Source organism: Aquarana catesbeiana, linkage group LG06 (assembly GCF_042186555.1).
Source record: "Aquarana catesbeiana isolate 2022-GZ linkage group LG06, ASM4218655v1, whole genome shotgun sequence".
NCBI classification, from domain to species: Eukaryota; Metazoa; Chordata; class Amphibia; order Anura; family Ranidae; genus Aquarana; species Aquarana catesbeiana.
Genome location: NC_133329.1, coordinates 364,529,684 through 364,551,321, shown reverse-complemented (window position 1 = coordinate 364,551,321; position 21,638 = coordinate 364,529,684). Strand labels below are relative to the sequence as shown.

The window sequence follows — 21,638 nt, the reverse complement described above, 5'->3', positions numbered from 1 at the left end:
GAAGTTATTGCCCTGCTTAGCTTAGTATTGTCCGCAAATACAGAGATTGAACTGTTTACCCCATCCTCCAGGTCGTTTATGAACAAATTAAATAGGATTGGTCCCAGCACAGAACCCTGGGGGACCCCACTTTCCACCCCTGGCCATTCCGAGTACTCCCCATTTATCACCACCCTCTGAACTCGCCCTTGTAGCCAGTTTTCAATCCATGTACTCACCCTATGGTCCATGCCAACGGACCTTCCTTTGTACAGTAAACGTTTATGGGGAACTGTGTCAAATGCTTTTGCAAAATCCAGGTACACCACGTCTACGGGCCTTCCTTTATCTAGATGGCAGCTCACCTCCTCATAGAATGTTAATAGATTGGTTTGGCAAGAACGATTCTTCATGAATCCATGCTGATTACTGCTAATGATACCGTTTTCATTACTAAAATTTTGCATATAGTCCCTTATCATCGCCTCCAAGAACTTGCATACTATTGATGTTAGGTAAACTGGTCTGTAATTCCCAGGGATGCATTTTGGCCCTTTTTTAAATATTGGAGCTACATTGGCTTTTCTCCAGTCAGCTGGTACCATTCCAGTCAGTAGACTGTCAGTAAAAATTAAGAACAATGGTCTGGCAGTTACTTGACTGAGTTCCCCCCAGGACCCTCAGGTGCAAGCCATCTGGTCCCGGGGACTTATTAATGTTAATTTTTACAAGTCTATTTCTAATTCTGTCCTCTGTTAGCCATGGGGGTGCTTCCTGTAATGTGTCATGAGGATAAATACTGCAGTTTTGGTTACTGAAGCCCCCTGATTCCCCCGTGAAGACTGAGGAGAAGAATAAATTCAATACCTTCACCATCTCCCCATCCTTTGTAACCAGAATCCTTCCCCATTCTTTATGGTCTGTCTTCCCTTTTTTACTTTTTATATACTTAAAGAATTTCTTGGGATTTTTTTTTTTGCTCTGATCCGCTATGTGTCTTTAGTGTTCTATCTTAGCTGCCCTAATTGCACCCTTACATTCCTTGTTGCATTCTTTGTAAAGTCTGAATGCTGATGATGATCCCTCAGCCTTGTATTTTTTGAAAGCCTTCTCCTTTGATTTTATATGCATTTTTACATTGGAGTTAAGCCATCCAGGACTTTTGTTTGCTCTTTTGAATTTATTTACCAATGGGATGCACTGGCTAATGCCCTTATTTAATATGCTCTTAAAGCAAACCCATTTTGCCCCCCAGCTGGAGGGCACGTGACCGTAACCTGCGATGAAAGATCAGAGATAATAAGGTAGAGACATCAGTTTACATTAACCCTTATACACTGTAGGAAGGAATCCATGAAACAGAGGGAATTACAGTGCTTTGTTTTAACTTTAGAGTGCACTGGCAGGGCTGTTCCAGGAGAGGCAGGGGGAGTTGGGATGACGTCATCCATGCAATCGATGTGGCTGAATCAATGCTGAATCGTGCAAAGCTGCATTGAGATGCATCAATTCTATGATTATTTTCAACATCCCTAATAACTAATATATAATAACTATATATATTCAATATATAGAGTATGTAAATATGTGTGTGTATATATATATATATATATATATATATATATATAGTAAGGGTCTCCTACAGTATATAAGGTTAATGTAAACTGATGCCTCTACCTTATTATCTCTGATCTTTCATCGCAGGTTACGGTCACGTGCCCTCCACCTGGGAGAAGGCGAATGGCCTAGGGTAGAGGCATCGGTTTACATTAACCCTTACACACTGTAGGAAGGATTCCATGAAACAGAGGGACTGACAGTGATTTGTTTGACTTTAGAGTGCACTGGCAGAGCTGTCCCAGGAGAGGCAGGGGGGTCTCCTGGGAGTGCAGGGGGCTGTATAATGTAAATCGGCTGTATAATGTAAATTGGCTGTGTAATGTAAATGGGGGGGCTGTGTAATGTAAAATAAGAAAATAAGCTGCGTATTGTAAATAGGCTGTATCATGTAAATGGGGGGGGGTGTAATGTAAAATGGGCTGTGTGATGTAAATGGCCTGTATCATGTAAATGGGGGTGGGGGCTGTGTAATGTGCAGGGGGGCTGTGGAATGTAAAGGGGCTGTGCCACTTAGTATTTACTGTTCTAAATAAGTACTGTTGTCTGTTGTGTTCAGACTTTGTTACATGCAGGGCGTGTCCTTTTTTTTTTTTTTTTTTTAGAGCAGGTAAAATAAAAAAAAAGGAGTTCTTCTGATTGCTTGAATTTTTTTATGAAAACCACAGTAATCGTGATGCATCGTGAATCGTTGACAGGATAATCGTAATCGAATCGTAAGACCAGTTAAGATGTGCACCTTATATATATACAGTGGGGACGGAAAGTATTCAGACCCCCGTAAATTTTGTAATTTTTTGTTATATTGCAGCATTTTCTGAAAATCATTTAAGTTCATTTTTGTCCTCATTAATGTACACACAGCACCCCATATTGACAGAAAAACACAGAATTGTTGACATTTTTGCAGATTTATTAAAAAAGAAAAACTGAAATATCACATGGTCCTAAGTATTCAGACCCTTTGCTGTGACACTCATATATCTAACTCAGGTGCTGTCCATTTCTTCTGATCATCCTTGAGATGGTTCTACACCTTCATTTGAGTCCAGCTGTGTTTGATTATACTGATTGGACTTGATTAGGAAAGCCACACACCTGTCTATATAAGACCTTACAGCTCACAGTGCATGTCAGAGCAAATGAGAATCATGAGGTCAAAGGAACTGCCTGAAGAGCTCAGAGACAGAATTGTGGCAAGGCACAGATCTGGCCAAGCTTAATAAAAAAATTCTGCTGCACTTAAGGTTCCTAAGAGCACATTGGCCTCCATAATCCTTAAATGGAAGACACTTGGGACGACCAGAACCCTTCCTAGAGCTGGCTGTCCGGCCAAACTGGTAAAGAAGAACCCAAAGATCACTGTGGCTGAGCTCCAGAGATGCAGTCGGAAGATGGGAGAAAGTTGTAGAAAGTCAACCATCACTGCAGCCCTCCATCAGTCGGGGCTTTATGGCAGAGTGGCCCGATGGAAGCCTCTCCTCAGTGCAAGACACATGAAAGCCGCATGGAGTTTGCTAAAAAACATCTGAAGGACTCCAAGATGGTGAGAAATAAGATTCTTTGGTCTGATGAGACCAAGATAGAACTTTTTGGCCTTAATTCTAAGAGGTATGTGTGGAGAAAACCAAGCACTGCTCATCACCTGTCCAATACAGCCCCAACAGTGAAGCATGGTGGTGGCAGCATCATGCTGTGAGGGTGTTTTTCAGCTGCAGGGACAGGACGACTGGTGCAATCGAGGGAAACATGAATGTGGCCAAGCACAGGGATATCCTGGACGAAAACCATCTCCAGAGTGCTCAGGACCTCAGACTGGGCCGAAGGTTTACTTTCCAACAAGACAATGACCCTAAGCACACAGCTAAAATAACAAAGGAGTAGCTTCATAACAACTCCGTGACTGTTCTTGAATGGTCCAGCCTGAGCCCTGACTTAAACCTAATTGAGAATCTCTGGAGAGACCTAAAAATTGCTGTCCACCAACGTTTACCATCCAACCTGACAGAACTGGAGAGGATCTGCAAGGAAGAATGGCAGAGGATCCCCAAATCCAGGTGTGAAAAACTTGTTGTATCTTTCCCAAAAAGACTCATGGCTGTATTAGATCAAAAGGGTGCTTCTCCTAAATACCGAGCAAATGGTATGAATACTTAGGACCATGTGATATTTCAATTTTTCTTTTTTAATAAATCTGCAAAAATGTCAACAATTCTGTGTTTTTCTGTCAATATGGGGTGCTGTGTGTACATTGATGAGGAAAAAAATGAACTTAAATGATTTTAGCAAATGCTGCAATATAACAAAAAATTAAAAAATTTAAGGGGGTCTGAATACTTTCCGTCCCCACTGTATATAACATTTTACTTGTAGAGTGTTAAAAAAACAGCATGATTTGTCGAACACCTTATTGCGATACTAAAAGAAAGTAAAACACATCTTGCTGTATCACCTCATAAAAGCAACTTCCAATATGCCAGAGAGTAACTTTTGCCACTGATAAAATAATATGCTTCCTTACTTTGAAGTAAAAAATATCTGAAGGGTCATCTCAGAGTTTTCTAACCTTTTATGAAGCAGTTGGCAGTTAGTAGTCAGTTTCTGTACCAATTGCACTGATACAAAACTGGGGAAGATGAAGTTCAGAGACTATAGAGAAATTCAGGAACCATTAAAAATTGAGCTTTATTATTTGTTGGGTTTTTACAGATGTAAGACGAAGGTCTATCCCGATGAACTCCCAAACACAAGCATAGTCATAGTATTTCATAATGAAGCCTGGAGCACACTACTTCGAACAGTCCACAGCGCCATCAACCGGTCTCCTCACCATCTTTTGTCGGAAATTATTTTGGTGGACGATGCAAGTGAAAGAGGTACAGTTTACATTTTCTTATGGTTTTCTGGGTCAGCGGAGATGACAAGTAAATCAGACTGAATTATTAAACTTGACAGATAACTCGAAACAGCATCTCCAGAATCCTGCGCTGCACTGAGATGTTTGTTTATACCCTTTAATTGGAATTTCCAAGAAAGCTGTAAATCCCCAGATTGTGTTTTATTCTTCAGTATTAAAGAAAATCTGAACTTGAAGCTGTAATATCCTGTCACACTGCCTGCTAGTTAAATCTGATATGACAGTGCGACCTTAGAATATTCTCAAATAGTTTTTGTTTTCTGAATGCCAGGCATACATCATTTGGAAAAGGGCCCAGCTATCATTTGCAAAAGGATTGTGGGAGGTGAGTACCCTTCTTTGTTACCACGAGGCAAGGTGCCAGCCAAATAGGGGATTTATAACTTTCCTGCAAATCTCCTTTTAAATGAAACCTCTTCGAACAGACATATGGCACCTTAGAGAATGGCCAAGAAATAAAGGAAGGATAAAGGTGAAATTTTCAAACTGTGGCCAACGCCTATCACTTTTCTATGAGACTTTCAATGTGATGGGCAACCTTAATGATTAATAATGAAGTTCTGTAGGTGGGCCAGAGGTTGACTTTTAGAACTGAAGTCAAGATCTGGATAGCAGAGCTTACCAGGTTCCAGAGCTCCCATGAATCACTAAGGTATATACATGGGAACAGCTCCAGCTGCATGGTCTTCACTAACTCTAACATTTGGATTGGACCTATGGCCTCCCACTTAAAGCATTAGTAAACCTCCAGAAAAAGGAAAAACAATGGTCCCCCTGCAGCTTTAAGTCATAATGTACTAGTATGCACCGCATACTAGTACATTGTGACAGTCTTATCTGTACACAGAGTCCTCAAGAGCAGCTCTGTCACGGATCCCTGGCACTGCCATCTTCAGCCGGTCTTTCTTCCGGCTCCGGCTGTATGAATGACCGGGGCTGCGATGATGTCACTCGTGGAGCATGCTTGCAGGAGCCTTCTGCTCTGGCACAGGGCTCTGAATGTCCAGCAAGGTATGCCTGTGAATGCCTGCTAAACAGTGCAAGTTTAGGAGATATTTACGGTACCTACAGGTAAGTCTTATTATAGGCTTACCTGTATGTACAAGTAGAGTTTATTTCCACTTTTAAAAAACATGCTTTAAGCTCTTCTGCACTCCCAGTTTTCTGTTACCCCACAAATAATCCTGGCAGTGATGTCCACTTAAAGTTGTTGTAAACCCTTTCATATACCCATTGACGTGACTGGCCTCAAGTGATACACAGAGATTAAACAAATCCTCCTATATAAGTTGTACCTGTTTATCTGCAGTCTTCTACATCCATTCAAAGTGCAGAATTTATAAAGCTTGTCTGAGCATTCAGAAAAAGGGGGTGGAGAACGGAAGTTACACTCTGCAGAGCTCAGTGAGGAAAGCTCTGAGAGCTGACTGGAGTGAAGGGACACCCCACCCCCCTTCACACAGGAACAGAGATGAGACTGTCAAACAGCTGGAGATTCTCCCCTGTCACCCTTTGTCTCTTGGTGTCAGGAAAACTTGTCAGAAGTGTCTCATGCAGATAGCAGAGGAATGATGCAGCAGACAGAAATGACACTTAGTGCTCTTAATTGAGACAAGTACACAATATAGAGGGATATGCTTTGTTTATATTTCATGTCTGAGGTTTACAACCACTTTGATGCAGTTTCCTGTAATGGGGTGGCAATGATGCTACTCTGCTCCTAAATTCATAGCAGAGTTGCCACTCCCATCTACAATTGGCTGTCCCTGTTTGCCTTACAATGTGATGAAAGTGTTGCAGGGGTTGTGGCTATCACTGCTTGTAACTTGTCATTCAGCATCTAACAATTCCTAGTCCTGCCCCTTGATTTCTGAATTGACAGCAGTGGCTGGGTTTCTGAAATACTCTTACTGTGAGCTGCAGTGTCTTGGAGGAGTAGTGTGTGAGACACATATAAAGGAGGTTTGGGATCAGTCGGGAAAGATAAAGTAAATGTTTTGTTTACTTAATACTTAGTAATAATTACTTTTGCATTACACAATACCTAGATTTTTGGACTTTAGACTTCATACAGGAGCTGGTAGGTGTACTTTTTTATAGCAAAGAAAAAGTCTACTTGCACTAAACTTGCACTATAAGGTGTATTAGTGAAGACCCAGGAGGTAGGGACTGGCAGCTCTCTGTGGCCAGCAATGAAGCTGGGGCTGTGAAGGCTTTTGTTTTTTTTTAAATAACAAACATGTTATAATTACCTCTTTTGTACAGAGTGGCCCCGATCTTCCTCTTCTCGGGTGCCCCCATGGAGAGCCGCTTTCCATGGGGGCACTCATGCGGGAGCGCTCCTGATTCCTGCTGCTGCGTCCATTGACACAGACAGTAGGACTCGGCCTCGTCCCCCCCAGCTCCCGTGTCACTGGATTTGATTGACAGCAGCGGGAGCCAAAGGCTCCCGCTGCTATCAATCTATCCAACGAGGACCCGAGACACCAACTGGAGCTGCTGTGCTCGTCCCCATCGCTGGAACGATCGGATTCAGGTAAATAAAAGGGGGGCTCTGGGGGGTAGCTGCACTACAGAAGGTTTTTCACCTTAATGCATAGAATGCTTTAAGGTGAAAAACCTTGAGGGTTTACAACCCCTTTTAAAGTGGTTGCAAAGGCTGAAGGTCTTTTACCTTCAAGGTAAAAAACCTTCAGTGTGCTGCTCCCCCCCTCAGCCCCCTAATACTTACCAAACTGTTCTCGATGCAGCATTGTGCACAAGACCCGAGGCTCTCCCAGGTCTCTCCCTCCTGATAGGCTGAGGTGCAGCAGCAGGGACCGTTGACTCTCGCTGCTGTCAATCAGTGCTAGTGAGGCAGGAGCAGAGGCTGAGGCGTGCTCTCTGTGTCTTATGGATGTAGAGACCTGGCTCGGGAGTGAGTACGCACGAGTGCCCCCACTGTGTCCTTGCTATGAGGACACTCGGCAGGGGGGAGGGGCTCAGAGCATCAGCGAGGGACCTGAGAAGAGGAGGATCAGGGATGCTCTGTGCAAAACCATTACACAGAGCAGGTAAGTATGACATGTTTGTTTTTTTTTTTTTTTTAAATAAAAATGTTTCCTATACAATCAGTTCCAGTGCTGGAACTTGGCTGAATAATTATAGAAGCAGCCTACTGGGAACTTCCACTAGCTAAAGATGCATACCACAGGCATGCTGTCTAAAAAACTGTTTATGAGTGTATAACTTTGTAATTACTTATGATAAAGAATTGATACATATTAAACAGGGCTTTCTTGTGACCCTAAAGTCCTCTGGGAATTTTTTTAATTTATTTGCATTTTAGGGGGAAAAAAAGTAAAAAATCTGTAATTTTTTGAACACAAGTACTATTACTGTGGGAAAAACATACATTTTGTTCTACTGCTTATTCTATTTACTGCAACATTAAAATTACTTTTTTGGTACAAAATTATTTAAAGTTCTTACAGAGAATCCTTAAAGATAACAATATATATGTGCTTTATAATATTTTTTTTTCAACAAATAATTTTAAATAGAAACATGGAACAGGAGATGAAACTGTTAAATAGTGCCTCATACAGGTTGATATGAATGAGTTAAAAGTAGTAAAATAAGTAAAATAGTAGTAAGTAAAATAGTAAAAAAAGTAGTAGTAAAATAAGAGCATGTCCTGCGTTATTAAGAGCTAACTAACTCCCTGCGCACACAATGAACATTCTTCTGTGTTATAGTGATCATTCAATGAGGAAGGCTTCTGACTGGCTCCCAGTCATAGGGTTGGGAGCTAATTTTTCTACAGACACCAGGTCTCAGGGGTTGAGTACGGGAGGGAGCAGGGGAGATAGGAAATGGCAGGCAGTCTCCAGGACATACAGGAGACGCCTTGTGTACAGAGGAGTTTTATGGATGTGTGTAAGACGCTGAAGGTAGGCATCTGGTTAAAGAAGATTTCCAGGTATGGTTATTTTATACATAGTTACATTAATCCAGCTTGGATCAATGTAAATATGCATATATCATACCTAACTGATCCATCTGGAAGTCACTGAAGTTAACACCACTACTCCAGTGATCCACTTGCTTCCAGGTCCCTTGCCGAGTGTCTGCCCTGCTGCATCCTAAAAAAAGAAGGCCGGCTGCTTGGCACTGGTGCCATTCAGAGAATGCATTGCATTTCCTGAATGAATGCAAAGCACTTTCTGATTGGACGAAGTGGGGAAGCAGGGAGGTGTGGTCACTCTCACCACCTCATGGTACGGGACCCAGAAGTAAATATAAATCATATATGTAGCAGTTTTTACTTCAGTGATTTTTAGCCTCAAGGAGATCAGCCAGGTAAGGTATATGCATACTTACATTAGTCTAAGCTGTAACTAGTTCTATAATATCCATACCTGGAATTTATCTTTAGGTAATTTTACTGGAATACAAGTGTATATTAAATAGACACTGATTTTATTATTGTTTCTTTGTATGTTTATGTTCCTGTTTGTACCTTCTCCATCAGATTTCCTAAAAACTCCACTGGAAAATTATGCCCGACATCTGGAGGTTCCAGTGAAAATCCTGAGGATGGAGCAGAGATCAGGGCTGATCCGGGCACGCCTTAGAGGTGCCAATGTTGCAAGAGGCCAAGTGATAACCTTCTTGGATGCTCACTGTGAATGTACAGTTGGATGGTTGGAGCCATTGCTGGCAAGAATAAAGGAAGATCGGTATGAATAGTTCATATCTGTCTGCTGCTGATTGTGTATTGGTAAAAATTCAGGAGGAGGTTTAATTGTTTAGGATGCTATTAAAAATTCCAAGCAAAAATAGTGAAGGGCAATTAAATACTCGGAGGTGGTTGGCCCTTCTTACAGTGGTCATGGCAGCCTAGTCTTTTTATTATGCAATAACATGTTTTACTGGGAACTTCTATTGCCAAGCTGTGGACAGGGAAGCATGAAGGAAGGGGAAACAATGTGTGTGCTGGTTTAGTATGCATATCTGGTCAGCCAAAATGGTGTAAGCACTATAGTATATGGCATGGCATCCAAATGAGACTAATATGATGGCTGGAAAAGTGAAACAGCATGGAGTGTGATGGTACAGATTGTGGATGGGTGTCCTCCCCTGGGATATAACAGGGTAGTTTGTTGCAGAACGTACTCCCCTGGGATATAACAGTATATAAAAGTATACTGTTGCTGGGTGTGCTTTCATGGATTGTGAGGGTAGATTGCTCCCAGGTAAAATGAAGTGTGACGGGTGACTTTTGCTTGGTGCGCTTACCTTGACACTGTAGAGGTATACTGTTCCTGAGTGCACTTACCTGTAGTGTAAGAGTAGACTATTTCTGGGTACACTCACTTTTAGTGTGAAGGAAGATTGTCGCTTGGTGCACTCTGTGGTGTGTCATGATTACTGGTGGAAAAGAATTGTACCAGTGCTATGAGTCAGGTGCTAGAGAAGTACCTTATTTCCTCTAACTTTCCTTTCTCTATGCCTTAAAGATGCCCTCATGTTCTTAGGGCAATCTAAACAATGCTTTGTTTACAATCAGCCTTTATGCAGTCTGCTCAGTACAATGTAGAGCAAAGTGATTAATTCCATATGCCAGAATCCCTACTTATATTTAATATACCACCTTGCACTCCAGTAATCTCTCTGGAAAAAAACAGATCACAAACTGCTGGATGAAGGCAGCACCTGCATACATTTCGCTAAGCCTTGCCCATCCGTCCAACCCTTGTCATTCCACATATCCCTTTGTAAAAAGCAGAATGATCATAGAAGGATCCTTGATGCTTTCAGTCCTAGTAATTTTCATGTGCCGAAATACAAAGTAAAAGTTCTTTGCGCCAGTTTCTGTGCTAAGAACTAATTACTCATCTTGTGCTTACTCAATACCTTCATCACCACTGCTTACAATAGTTAGTACTTAACAAATACATCTTCTTTAATTGACTAAAGCTAGCCATAAATAATTTCCCTATCCACAATAATACAGTGGCTCTGCTCAACAGTGACAGCGATTTTTAAATCAACTTTTCTCAAGCTGGGTGGTGCTGAAAATTTGATCAATATAGAAGTTGGACAAAATTCAAACTGTCTATGGCCAACATAAGTTAGTTTGAGGTTCAGTGATGAGTCTGCTATATAATTTGTTTTTGAATTCCTGATAATAGCTATTATTAAATCAGAATATCGCTATAGAGAACTTCACAGACAGTGGTGTACAGGAGGGCATGGACAGAATTGATTTGTTTCAATGCCATTTCATATTTTTCCCTGCAGGAAAACTGTAGTTTGTCCGATAATCGATGTAATAAGTGACGACACGTTTGAGTACATGGCTGGTTCAGACATGACTTATGGTGGATTTAATTGGAAATTGAATTTTCGCTGGTATCCTGTTCCCCAGAGAGAAATGGACAGAAGGAAAGGAGACAGAACATTACCAGTAAGGTAAATACATACTATATATTTCATGTATGGATGGGTGTACACATATTTTTTACAGCAAAAAAGTCAATACAGATAAAATCAAGAGATGAACAATCAGTTGCACAGTGTGAGATAGGAGAGCTTTTAGACACAGTATTCAAACTACTCATACACATTATATGCCCATTGAATGACACTTGTCCTTCAGATTAGTATGGATGACAGCTGGAACATCTTTTTGAAGCTCCTTTCCTACCATATTTATATATCAGCAACACAATAGGCAGTGAGTTCAGACTCAAAATCAGGCCCGGATTGGCCATAGGGCAGACCGGCATTTGCCCGGTGGGCCGGGGCCACTCGCTTCGTGGCATGTTGGTGATCAGGCAGCACAGCTGGAGTTAAGCGGCAGCTGCGGCCTGGACAGGTTTAACGCAGGCCAAAGCCGCTGCTCACCTACCGCTATGTGGCCATGCCTGTGTCTTCTTCTGCAGAACTAGCGGCTGCATGGGCTGAGCTGTGTGTCTCTCTCACACACAGCTCAGCCTCAGAGCCAACGCTGACAATTCCGCTCTCCACAAGTACGGACAGGCTCCTCCTCCTCCAGCCATGGGTGTCCACATGGTAGGGCGGGGGGGAGAGCTACGGGCCGCTGTCAGGATGTTTCCCTTGCTCGCCCCCTTCTTCTCATGTCGGCAGCACAGAAGAAGAGAACGATACCTGCCTGTTCTTCTTCCCTCCCTATTGGCCACAGCAGAGGGCCAATCAGAAGAAACTAGAGGGGCATCATGGGAAATGTAGTCCTGGAGATTGGTGGCCCAATTGTTCTCAGCAGGGAGCAGACTACAGTCCCCAGCATGCACTCTGCTGGGGGGAAAAGGGAAAACCCGGGAACAAGCTAAGGAGTGCTACACTGCAGCAGCTACTACAGGAGACATGGAAAAAGAGAGGACTGTACTGGGGGAACTATTAACCCCAGCATCACCAGAGAGCCATGCTGTACCTGCACCACAAGAAAGAGCCACGCTGTACCCGCACCACCAGATAGAGCCACACTGTACCCGCACCACCAGAGAGAGAGCCATGCTCTACCTGCACCACCAGAGAGAGTCACGCTGTACCCACACCACCAGAGAGAGAGAGCCACGCTGTACCCACACCCCCAGAGAGAGTCACGCTCTACCCACACCACCAGAGAGAGAGAGCCATGCTGTACCCGCACCACCAGAAAGAGAGCCACACTGTCCAGCACCACCAGAGAGAGCAGGTCAGGGTCACTGGGCAGTGTGGGCACAATAGGATACAGACAGTACTAGCATTGTATGGCCACAATAGGACTGGGACACTGTAATATAAAGGGGATTGCACTGTAATCATTGTAGTGCCCCTTTACAGTGCAGTCACCTTTATATCACAGTGTCCCTGCACATTACAGTGTGGAGGAACGACACCAGGCACCTCCGCCCGGTCCCTGGAAAAATTGGCTGCTCAGTCTAAAATGCCGGGCCTATTTTTTGTCCCTGTCCGAGGCATGCTCAAAATCATCAGCTTCCAGTTTTTTTTGTCAAAGCTTAATGCCCCTTTCACAGATCTGCCCACTCAGCGGAGGATTTCTCTGCTGATCCCCGCTGAGAAGGCAGATGACAGGTCTGTGTCCCCTCCACTGATGCAGAGCAGACACGGACACAACCCACTGTTCTCTATGGGGCTGTCGGATGGAAATGGACCACCTGTCCGTTTCCATCCAACTGTCATCCGATCCACTGAACAGATGGGCATCTGTTTTAGTGGTCAGGATTGGATCGGATGCTGGTGGGTGTCAGTAAACACATGTTCACTGACATCCGCTGCTCCATAAAAAGCAATGGATGGTCCGATCAGGTCCCCCTAAAAAACTGACAGGCGGACACGATCAGTCCATCAGTGTGAAATGGGCCTAACAAGCTAAACAAGCTGAAGTTAGAAGTACATTGGCTACTACGCACAGCTGCACCAGATTTTGCACTCTCCAGTTTTAGTAAACCAACACCCTAGTATCCTTGTTAAGGATTCCTTTAACCCCTTTAATCCTCAATCAAGTACATTAGCATTTTCTACCACAAAATTTGCACCCTGGTAGCATTTAAAGACAATTATTGCCTGATCCAGACAAGTTTGGCATGCTCTTCAACAATGAATTTCACAGGGAAATAGTGAGCAGCCATGTTGGATTATTTTGGCCAATCTGAAATTTTATATCCTCTCAAAATACCTCACATATGAGTGTGCATCCGAGCAGGTTTAGGTTTAAGTTACAGTTTAAAACTCTTCATGATCCATTGAAGATTGCAACCAATGCAACATGTGGTGTATGGAAAATGGGATCATGTGTCATCAATGAATCGTTGACATTAGCAGTACCATGTAATCATGAGCCAATAAATTCTACCAGACTCCGTTGTGTAGGTTACACCATAGAGAGCCTAATGTTTCATCAATTAGTGACTGATCCTGTCATAATCACAATGGATTTTAGTAGTTATTGAGGCACAAAATGTCTCTTTGATGCATCTGATATAGAAACTCCTCAATCCTCAAATCAGGGCTCCATCCCTATTCTGCCCAATATTTATGTCCAGGTTTTGTCTGGCTCTTATTTTGTTTTTTCCTCTTTTTTGATCATTTTCACAAAAGTGTTCTTATTTGTTTTATGCATTGTGGTGAGTTTAAAGGCTACTTCCTGCCTCCTGTCCCCCAGTACTGCCACCCCAGGGGTTGTGTCCATGACAGCCTTGGCTTACATTCTACCCGGAAGTGGCAGAAGTGGATGGTGATGAGTGGCGGAGGAGGATGAGGAGGGCAGTGCTGAAGACAGGGTAGGGGTGAGAGGAAAAAAAAATTAAACAAACTGAGGTTCTACTTTGCACAGCAAACACCACAAACAGCATACTAAAATTAATACCCAAATCTATGTTTTTTTATCTTCTATTTATAAATTGATTTTCATTATTTTTCTCAGCAAAACAGAAATTTCACAGTCTGTATATGCTTTAAATAATTAAGGTTAAAGTAGCTGTGAAAACAAACATGGGAAATCACAAAGGGGACCATGTGCCCACCTAGAGTCATATTCTTTATAAAAAGTAATAAATATCATGACTAGGGTAATAAAGAGGACTGTGCCTCTTGTAGTGCCTGACCACACTCCTCAATATCTAAATATCTCACACAAGACCTAAACTGGAGTTTCATGGTCATAGCAGTCCTTTTTTTAAGAAGAAATATATAAATACCAAAATAACATTTCAGACAATATGAATGGAGAACCGGGGTCCTTGTAGGCATTTCAACTTAAAGTGTTACTAAACCCAGGACCCTGCATTCACTATATCTGGTTCCCCGCATGTAGCCATGGTGACGGGCACTCCTGACAAACAATCCACCAAATCACCCTGCTGCCAGACCCCCATATATCATTTGAGACAATGAGCAGTCATTTTCGTAGTTTTGTTGCGTTTATTGCGGGATACAACTTTGGTGGGGTAAAGGAAGATATGGGATGCCTATTGCACTTAATGTATTGTCATCGCATTGATAAGACATTGATTAGCGGCCTTGGCCTTGAAATGATGCACCTCTAACATTCACAGCCTATTTCCTCTGCATATCTCCTCTGCAGACTATTGCTCCTCCTCCTCTGCACTGACTCCTGCAGAATATCACTCTTCTGAGTTCCTCTCTCCTTGTGCAAATCTTCCACTGCAAACTTGTTAGATTACTGTTGCTTCACTTCCATTTAAACAAGAAGGGATCACTCTGAATAACCCAAGCTTGCAGACCATAACGGTGTTGCTTCAGCAAATCAATAAGCCAGAGGCATACAAAGCATCTCCCCGATGGCTCAGTGAGTTTGGCAGCTACACAGTCTTTTGTAAGGTATTACCAGTGTGCTTTACCAGGCCAGAGATACTTGGTACCTCCCCCCGATGGCCTGACACATGGTAATAGGCGGACTACTGTTCCTAGCCAGTCTATAACTGCAAACACTGCGTTCCCCGGCCATAGCATTCTGCACTACTCTCAACTATTCTCCTTTTTCTTTTCTCACACTGATCTTCTTCAAAGGGCAAGTTCTGTGTTCCCCGGTCCCAGAACGTTGATCCTCCGCTTTACTGTTACTTCTTCTTCCCTGATCTTCTGTGTACAAGTCCTGTGTTCCCCGGTCACAGCAGCTTGACACCAACTCCATAATGAAGATCTTTATCCAGGATTACTTCCTAGCAGCTCCTCCATCCCTCCTCCACGCTCGGCGCACCCCCACGTGGGTCCGCCCTGAGGTAGACTCCTAAAACTCCACTCTTTCTTCCTGCACCTCAGAACGCCTCCCTGGCAGCATGTGACCTCAGCTTATATGGGAGGCCTGCCCCCTGCCAATACCAAAGTGTAATTGGTCAGTGCTCCTCACATGAGCTGCCTGCCACTCAAACCTCAGGTCCAACCTCTCTTCCAGAACAATCTGCCTGAAAGCAGGGGAGGCACCTCCTGAGTCAGAGCACAGGTGGTCACACCCACCACTACACTTAACACTCCCATTCTCAAATCTAAACACACAGGCCTGACTCACAGCACAGGCCTGTCTAAATTTACCTACACTAGGGTTGCCACATCATCCCTTTAATCCAGGGCACACATTAATTACACAAGTTTTGTGGCTGATTAAGGTGATAATTAAACTCACGTGGTGCCTTATCTGCATTAAATCAGCCTCAGAACCTGTGTAATTAATATGTGTCCTGGATTAAAGGGATGATGTGGCAACCCTAGCCTACACTGATCTCTCAACCCAGAAAAATCCTATTCTAGCACCTACCTTCTAGTAGAGGGTGCTACACGCAGTACGCAGAACATGGAAATGCAGTTATTTTCGTAAATATAAATATAAACAGCATAAAACTATCTTTTATCAAATTAGGGTGGGAAGATTTCCTAACATCAGCTTCCGATTTTCCAAAGACCTTTCTGTAACCACCCCCCAAATCTCCTCCTGTTCCCGTCTGACCCACCAATCATGTAGGTACCCCGGGCTCCATATTTACTTTTCGTTTTTAAAACTTCCCCTATGCCAAACCCCTTTTGAACCCAGCCATGTAGGCCCCTATGTCTATGTTTCTCTTCTTGTAAATCACCCAAGGTACCTATTCTGGGGCCTAAAGGTGCTGCAGTGCATCCCTTTCAGTGACATTGTTGCCAGGTTACAAACTTCAGGACTTAGTAGTCCATGGTGAACTTTTCATTACAATAGAGAAGGACGGAGTAGGAGGGCTGGATGACATTTGCAGACTATAGGCATGCTGTGCATGTGTGGGGCTGCCAGTAGTCCCACAGTGTGTGCAGAAGGGTGACAATGCTCCAATGTTTTAAAAAGTAGTGGTGTGTGTTGTCACCCTAAAAAAAAAGCCCTATGGCCACAGCACCAATGTGCTCAGATTTCTAAAAGGCTGTGCTCTGAATAATTATAGGAACAATAGCAAATATACTGTATACTATTTTAACACTTTGAGTTTACATATACCTCCAAACTTTTTGGATTTGGGAACGAGGGACACTGATTAGCAAAGGTATGTAGGGATAGGACACACCCCCTGCCACACCCCTTAAAGGAGAATTACAAAATAAAAAATGCTTAGTTAAACCCAAAAATGTTTTTTTTTTTTTTCTTACCACTATTATTCCTTTATATTGGCTTTTGCAGCAAATTAGAAAACTGGATGAAAGGTTTAGCACTGGTAAACACCTTTTGAAAGATAAAAAAAAATGCATTTTATATACAACTATATAGATGAAACCAAAAAGAGGGACAAATGAAGATGAAAGAAGGACAGAGGGACTTTGTTCAAATGAGGGACAATCCCTCAAAATCAGGGACAGTTGGGAGCTATGGTTTTTATATACTTTAACTCATTGAATCCCTGTCTTTGATTGATGTCACTGTGAATTCTCCTCTCTCCTTCTCTATATTACAGTTTTAGTCTGGCTGTGTTCTTAGTGGTCGATGAGTGAGATCAGATGAATATTGGATCTTTCTTTATTTGATACAAAAGATTTGTTTAGGCCTACTATTTTCCTCTTATGATTATACACTATTAAGGAGAAATTGATCTGTTAGCTCTTCAAAAACCTGATAATCTCTATAAATAAATGTTTCTCAAACATTTCCATTGTTTACTGCACAATGGTACAATGTTATAATACAGCGGGGTCATTAGTCTTCGCCTTTAGGATATAAAGCACGTCTTCTCTGTTCTGGAAAACTGAAGCTCACTTATCTTCTCCTGTCAATAGAATATATATGAGCGTGCATCACATTCCAGCTAAAACTGTGACACTGTTTATCTATGTCATACCAATTACTGAGCTAGGATATCATACAGCGCCTGCATGGGCTTATCCATGTGCTGATCACTGGCACCCTCTGCTGTAAGAACCTGAGAAGGCATCATGATACAGGACCTAATTCACAAAAGCAAATGAAAAGAGTAGGCATAAACTGTTCAAATTAATGTAGTGATTCAATGCATGTTCCCGCTGTACAAAATAATATTATTGTTATTATTATTTTACGTGATTTATATATTGTCAGCAGTTTACACAGCACTTTATAATGTAGAGGGGGGACAGCACAATTACAGTACAGTTCAATACAGAAAGGACAGGAGGGCCCGGCTCATAGAGCTTACATTCTAAAGGGAGGGGGTGGTGGTACAAAATGTAATAGATGCTGGGAATGATTTGATGGGGTTGTTAGATGGGTGTGGGATAGGCTTCCCTGAATAAGTGATTTTTCAGGGATCTCCTAAAGGTTTACAGGTTAGGGGCTGATCGGATATACTGGGGCAGGGAGTTCCAGAGGATGGGAGAGGCTCTGGAGAAGTCCTGAAGGCAAGAATGAGAGGAGGTAACAAGGGAGCTAGAGAGCAGGAGGTCCTAGGAGGAGCGGAGGGGGTGATTTGGGCGATATCTGCAGATGAGGTTGGTGATATAGCTGGGGGCGATGTTGTGGATGGCCTTGTATGTTGTGGTTAGCATTTTGAATTTTATATGGTGGGGTAGGGGAAGCCAGTAAAGGGATTGGCAGAGAGGGGCAGCTGTGACGGATCGGTTAGTGAGGTGTATTAGTCTGACAGCAGCATTCATAATAGACTGAAGGGGGATACCCTGCGTAAGGGTAGGCCATTAAGGAGAGAGTTGCAGTAGTCAAGGTGGGAAATAATCAAGGAGTGAATAAGTTGCTTTATGGTGTCATTAGTCAGGAAGGGTTGAATTCTGGAGATGTTGCAGAAGTTAAGGCGGCAGGAATTAGCCAGTGATTGGATATAGGGGCTGAAGGAGAGGTCAGAGTCAAGGATTACACCCAGCACCCTGGCATGTGTGGAGGGACCAATGGTTGTGCTGTTGATCTTAACGGTAAAGTAATGGGGGGGGGGGACCGGGAAGGAGGAAATGTAACAAGCTCATTTATAGAAAGATTGAGTTAGAGAAGGTGGTATGACATCCATACCGATATGTGATTCAGTAAGTTTGAGATCTGTGAGGAGATCGAGTGGGTGAGTTGAGGAGTGGAGAGATAGATCAGGGTGTCATCGGCATAGAGGTGGTATTGGAAGCCATGGGAGGTTATCAACTGGCCTAGGGAAGAGGTATAGACCGAGAATAGGAGGGGCCCAAGGACAGAGCCTTGGGGTACCCCAACAGAGAGAGGAAGAGGAGCGAAGGAGATGGAGTTGTAAGTGACACTGAAAGTGCGCTGAGATAGGTAGGAGGAGAACCAGGATAAAGCAGAATCACAGAGGCCAAGGGAATGTAGTTTGCTGAGGAGGAGCAGGTGGTCAACTGTGTCGAAGGCAGCAGAGAGGTCTAAGAGTATGAGTATGGAGTAATGGCCATTGGTTTTAGCAGTTAGTAGGTCATTGGTGAGTTTTAGTAGGGCAGTTTCAGTGGAATGTTGTGGACGGAAGCTGGACTGTAGGGGGTCGAGAAGGTTGTTGTCTGTATATGTTGTCCGTAATACAGCAGTGCAATTTTTTAAAAATGGAACCCCCAACACACCTTGCCAACACACTCTTAATGTGAGTGTATTTCAAAGCACCAGAATGCAGAAATGTGTGCTGCCTTAAAAAAAGAAGCCTCGGGTATGATAGTTTAGTGTGATAGGGTGCCCTGTCAGCACATTCAAAATAAATGGGCTATCTTAACGCAAAGAGCCTTTAACGCACAATAATGTATTGCTTTAACATAGTCCATAGTTTAAAATGTGTCAAACACAAGGCCCGTGGGCCATAGCCGGCCCTCCAGGTCATTTCATGTGGCCCTCACACCTCTCCTGCAGCTGCAGCACTCCCCTCGTCTCCACCTCCCCTGGTCTCAGCATTCAGAAGACTCTAATGTAAGTGGGGGTGGTGCTCTGGACATCTAGTCTTACAGATAAAACCAGCCCTTTGAGGGCAACTATAATGTTGATGCAGCCCACGATGAAATTGAGTTTGACACCCGTGGTCTAAAAGGACTCTTAAACTTACAGTAGTTTACACTACTTGGGGAGGGGGCAATAAAAACAGTCAGTTGAATTGCATCATAATGCCGCGTACACACGATGGAACTTTCCGCCAACAAAACCATGGACTTTTGTTCGAAGGTTGTTGGCTCAAACTTGTCTTGCATACACACAGTCACACAAAGGTTGGCCAACAATTACTAACGTGAGAATGCGGTGACGTACAAGACGTACGTCTAGCCGAGAAAAAGGAAGTTCAATAGCCAGTGCGGCTCCTCTTTCCGACAACAAAGTTTTGTTGGCGGAAAATTTGGGAACCTGCTAGCAAACATTTGTTGGCGGAAAGTCCGACAGCAAATGTCCGATGCAGCATACACACGGTCGGACGTTCCGAAAACAAGCTTACATCCAACATTTCCCATTGGAAAATCCGCCTGTGTGTACACGGCATATCACTCCACAACCGCCCTCCAGGCTGCAAAGGCAACCATATAGGGGTATACACTAGTCACGGCCACATTACTAAATAATAATTCTAAATATTAGTAATTAGTACAATTCTGACACCATTGTGAAAGACCCTCTGTCTTTCTTTACCTCTATATTTATCTATCACCTTTAATACTGTCTAATTACATTACCTAATGTGCCGGCATTACTCCGTTCCGCCACACCCAGATTCTGCGCAGGGAGCAGTATATGAATTCTGATCTCTGTTGGGTCTATATATATATATATATATATATATATATATATATATATATATATATATTGCTTTCATTTGGCATGGCAAAAATTAGCCCCTCTGTCATGTTCGGTGGGCAGTACAGCCCAGCAAACAAGTGAATGGGGCTATGCTACCACCAATATAGCATTATGAAGCCTCCTCCTCACCCCATCACAATAAAGGTACACTTTGATCGCAAGCTTGCTCACACACAAAGACACTTGTGTGCCTACTAATCACAGTCATTGAACCTTTCTAACTGATCGTACACAGATGTTAAATGCACTCACTTGCCATTTTATTAGTTAGACCTTGCTAGTACCGGGCTGGACCTCCTTTTGCCTTCAGAAGTGCCTTAATTATTCCGTGCATAGATTCATAAGGTGTTGGAAACATTCCTCAGAGATTTTGATATATATTGACATGATAGCATCACGCAGTTGGTGCAGATTTGTCGGGTGCAGTGCCAGGACAAGGTCACCTAGAGCCTAGGGCAATGCCCCCCCCTCCAAGATGTATGAGCATTGTGTGTGAATAAAAATCCCCCCCCCCCAAAAAAAATTGGGCACTAATCTGCATGCTTACCGCCTAAGCATAAATTCTCTCACCCAGTACAAAACTGCCCCCCCCTGCTGAAATCCCCCCTCCCAGCACAAATCTCTACCCCCTCCTTCTCCCCCAGCACAAATGCCCCCCCCTCCAAAAAAGCACCCCTCCTAGCACAAATCCTCCACTCCTGAAATTTCCCCTCCGAGTACACATTCTCCCCCCTACTCCAAACCCCTCTCCTAGCATAAATATCCCCCCAAACCCCCTCCCAGCACAAGCACCCCCAATCATCCCTTCTAGCACCCAGAAAAAAAATTCTCCTCCTAGAACAATTCTTACTCCCTGCTGCCCCCCAAATTACTGCACCCAACAAAAATCCCCTTCCCCTCAATCTCCTTGCAGTGCCCCTCCACTTTACATGATACCACAGTGCCCAGGGCAACTGTCCCTCTTGCCCACTCCTTGTCCCGGCCGGGTCGTGTGCGCATCCATGATGCAAATCTCCTGGATTGAGATCTGGTGACTGTGGAGGCCATTAGAGTACAGTGACCTCATTGTCATGTTCAAGAAACCATTTTGAGATGATTTGAGCTTTGTGACATGGTGCATTATCCTGCTGGAAGTAGCATTCAGAAGATGGGTACACTGTAGTCATAAAGGGATGGACACACTTAGCAACAATACTCAGGTAGGCCGTGGCGTTTAAATGATGCTCAACTGGTACTAAGGGGCCCAAAGTGTGCCAAGAAAATATCCCCCTCACCATTACACCACCAGCCTGAACAATTGATACAAGGTAGGATGGCTCCATGCTTTCATGTTGTTTACACCAAATTCTGACCCTACCATCTGAATGTCGCAGCCGAAATCGGGACTCATCAGAG

General features: G+C 43.4%; 1 protein-coding gene across 2 annotated transcripts in view; it reads left to right on the top strand.

Annotated features, from left to right (window-relative positions):
* Window positions 1-21,638, top strand: part of GALNT13 (polypeptide N-acetylgalactosaminyltransferase 13) — a 540,125-nt gene that overhangs the window by 340,878 nt on the left and 177,609 nt on the right. For both annotated transcript variants that reach the window (XM_073634136.1, XM_073634138.1), the window contains exons 3-5: window positions 4,306-4,472; window positions 9,027-9,234; window positions 10,799-10,969. In XM_073634136.1, the coding sequence (XP_073490237.1) occupies window positions 4,306-4,472; window positions 9,027-9,234; window positions 10,799-10,969 (546 nt within the window). The remainder of the gene's footprint in view (window positions 1-4,305; window positions 4,473-9,026; window positions 9,235-10,798; window positions 10,970-21,638) is intronic.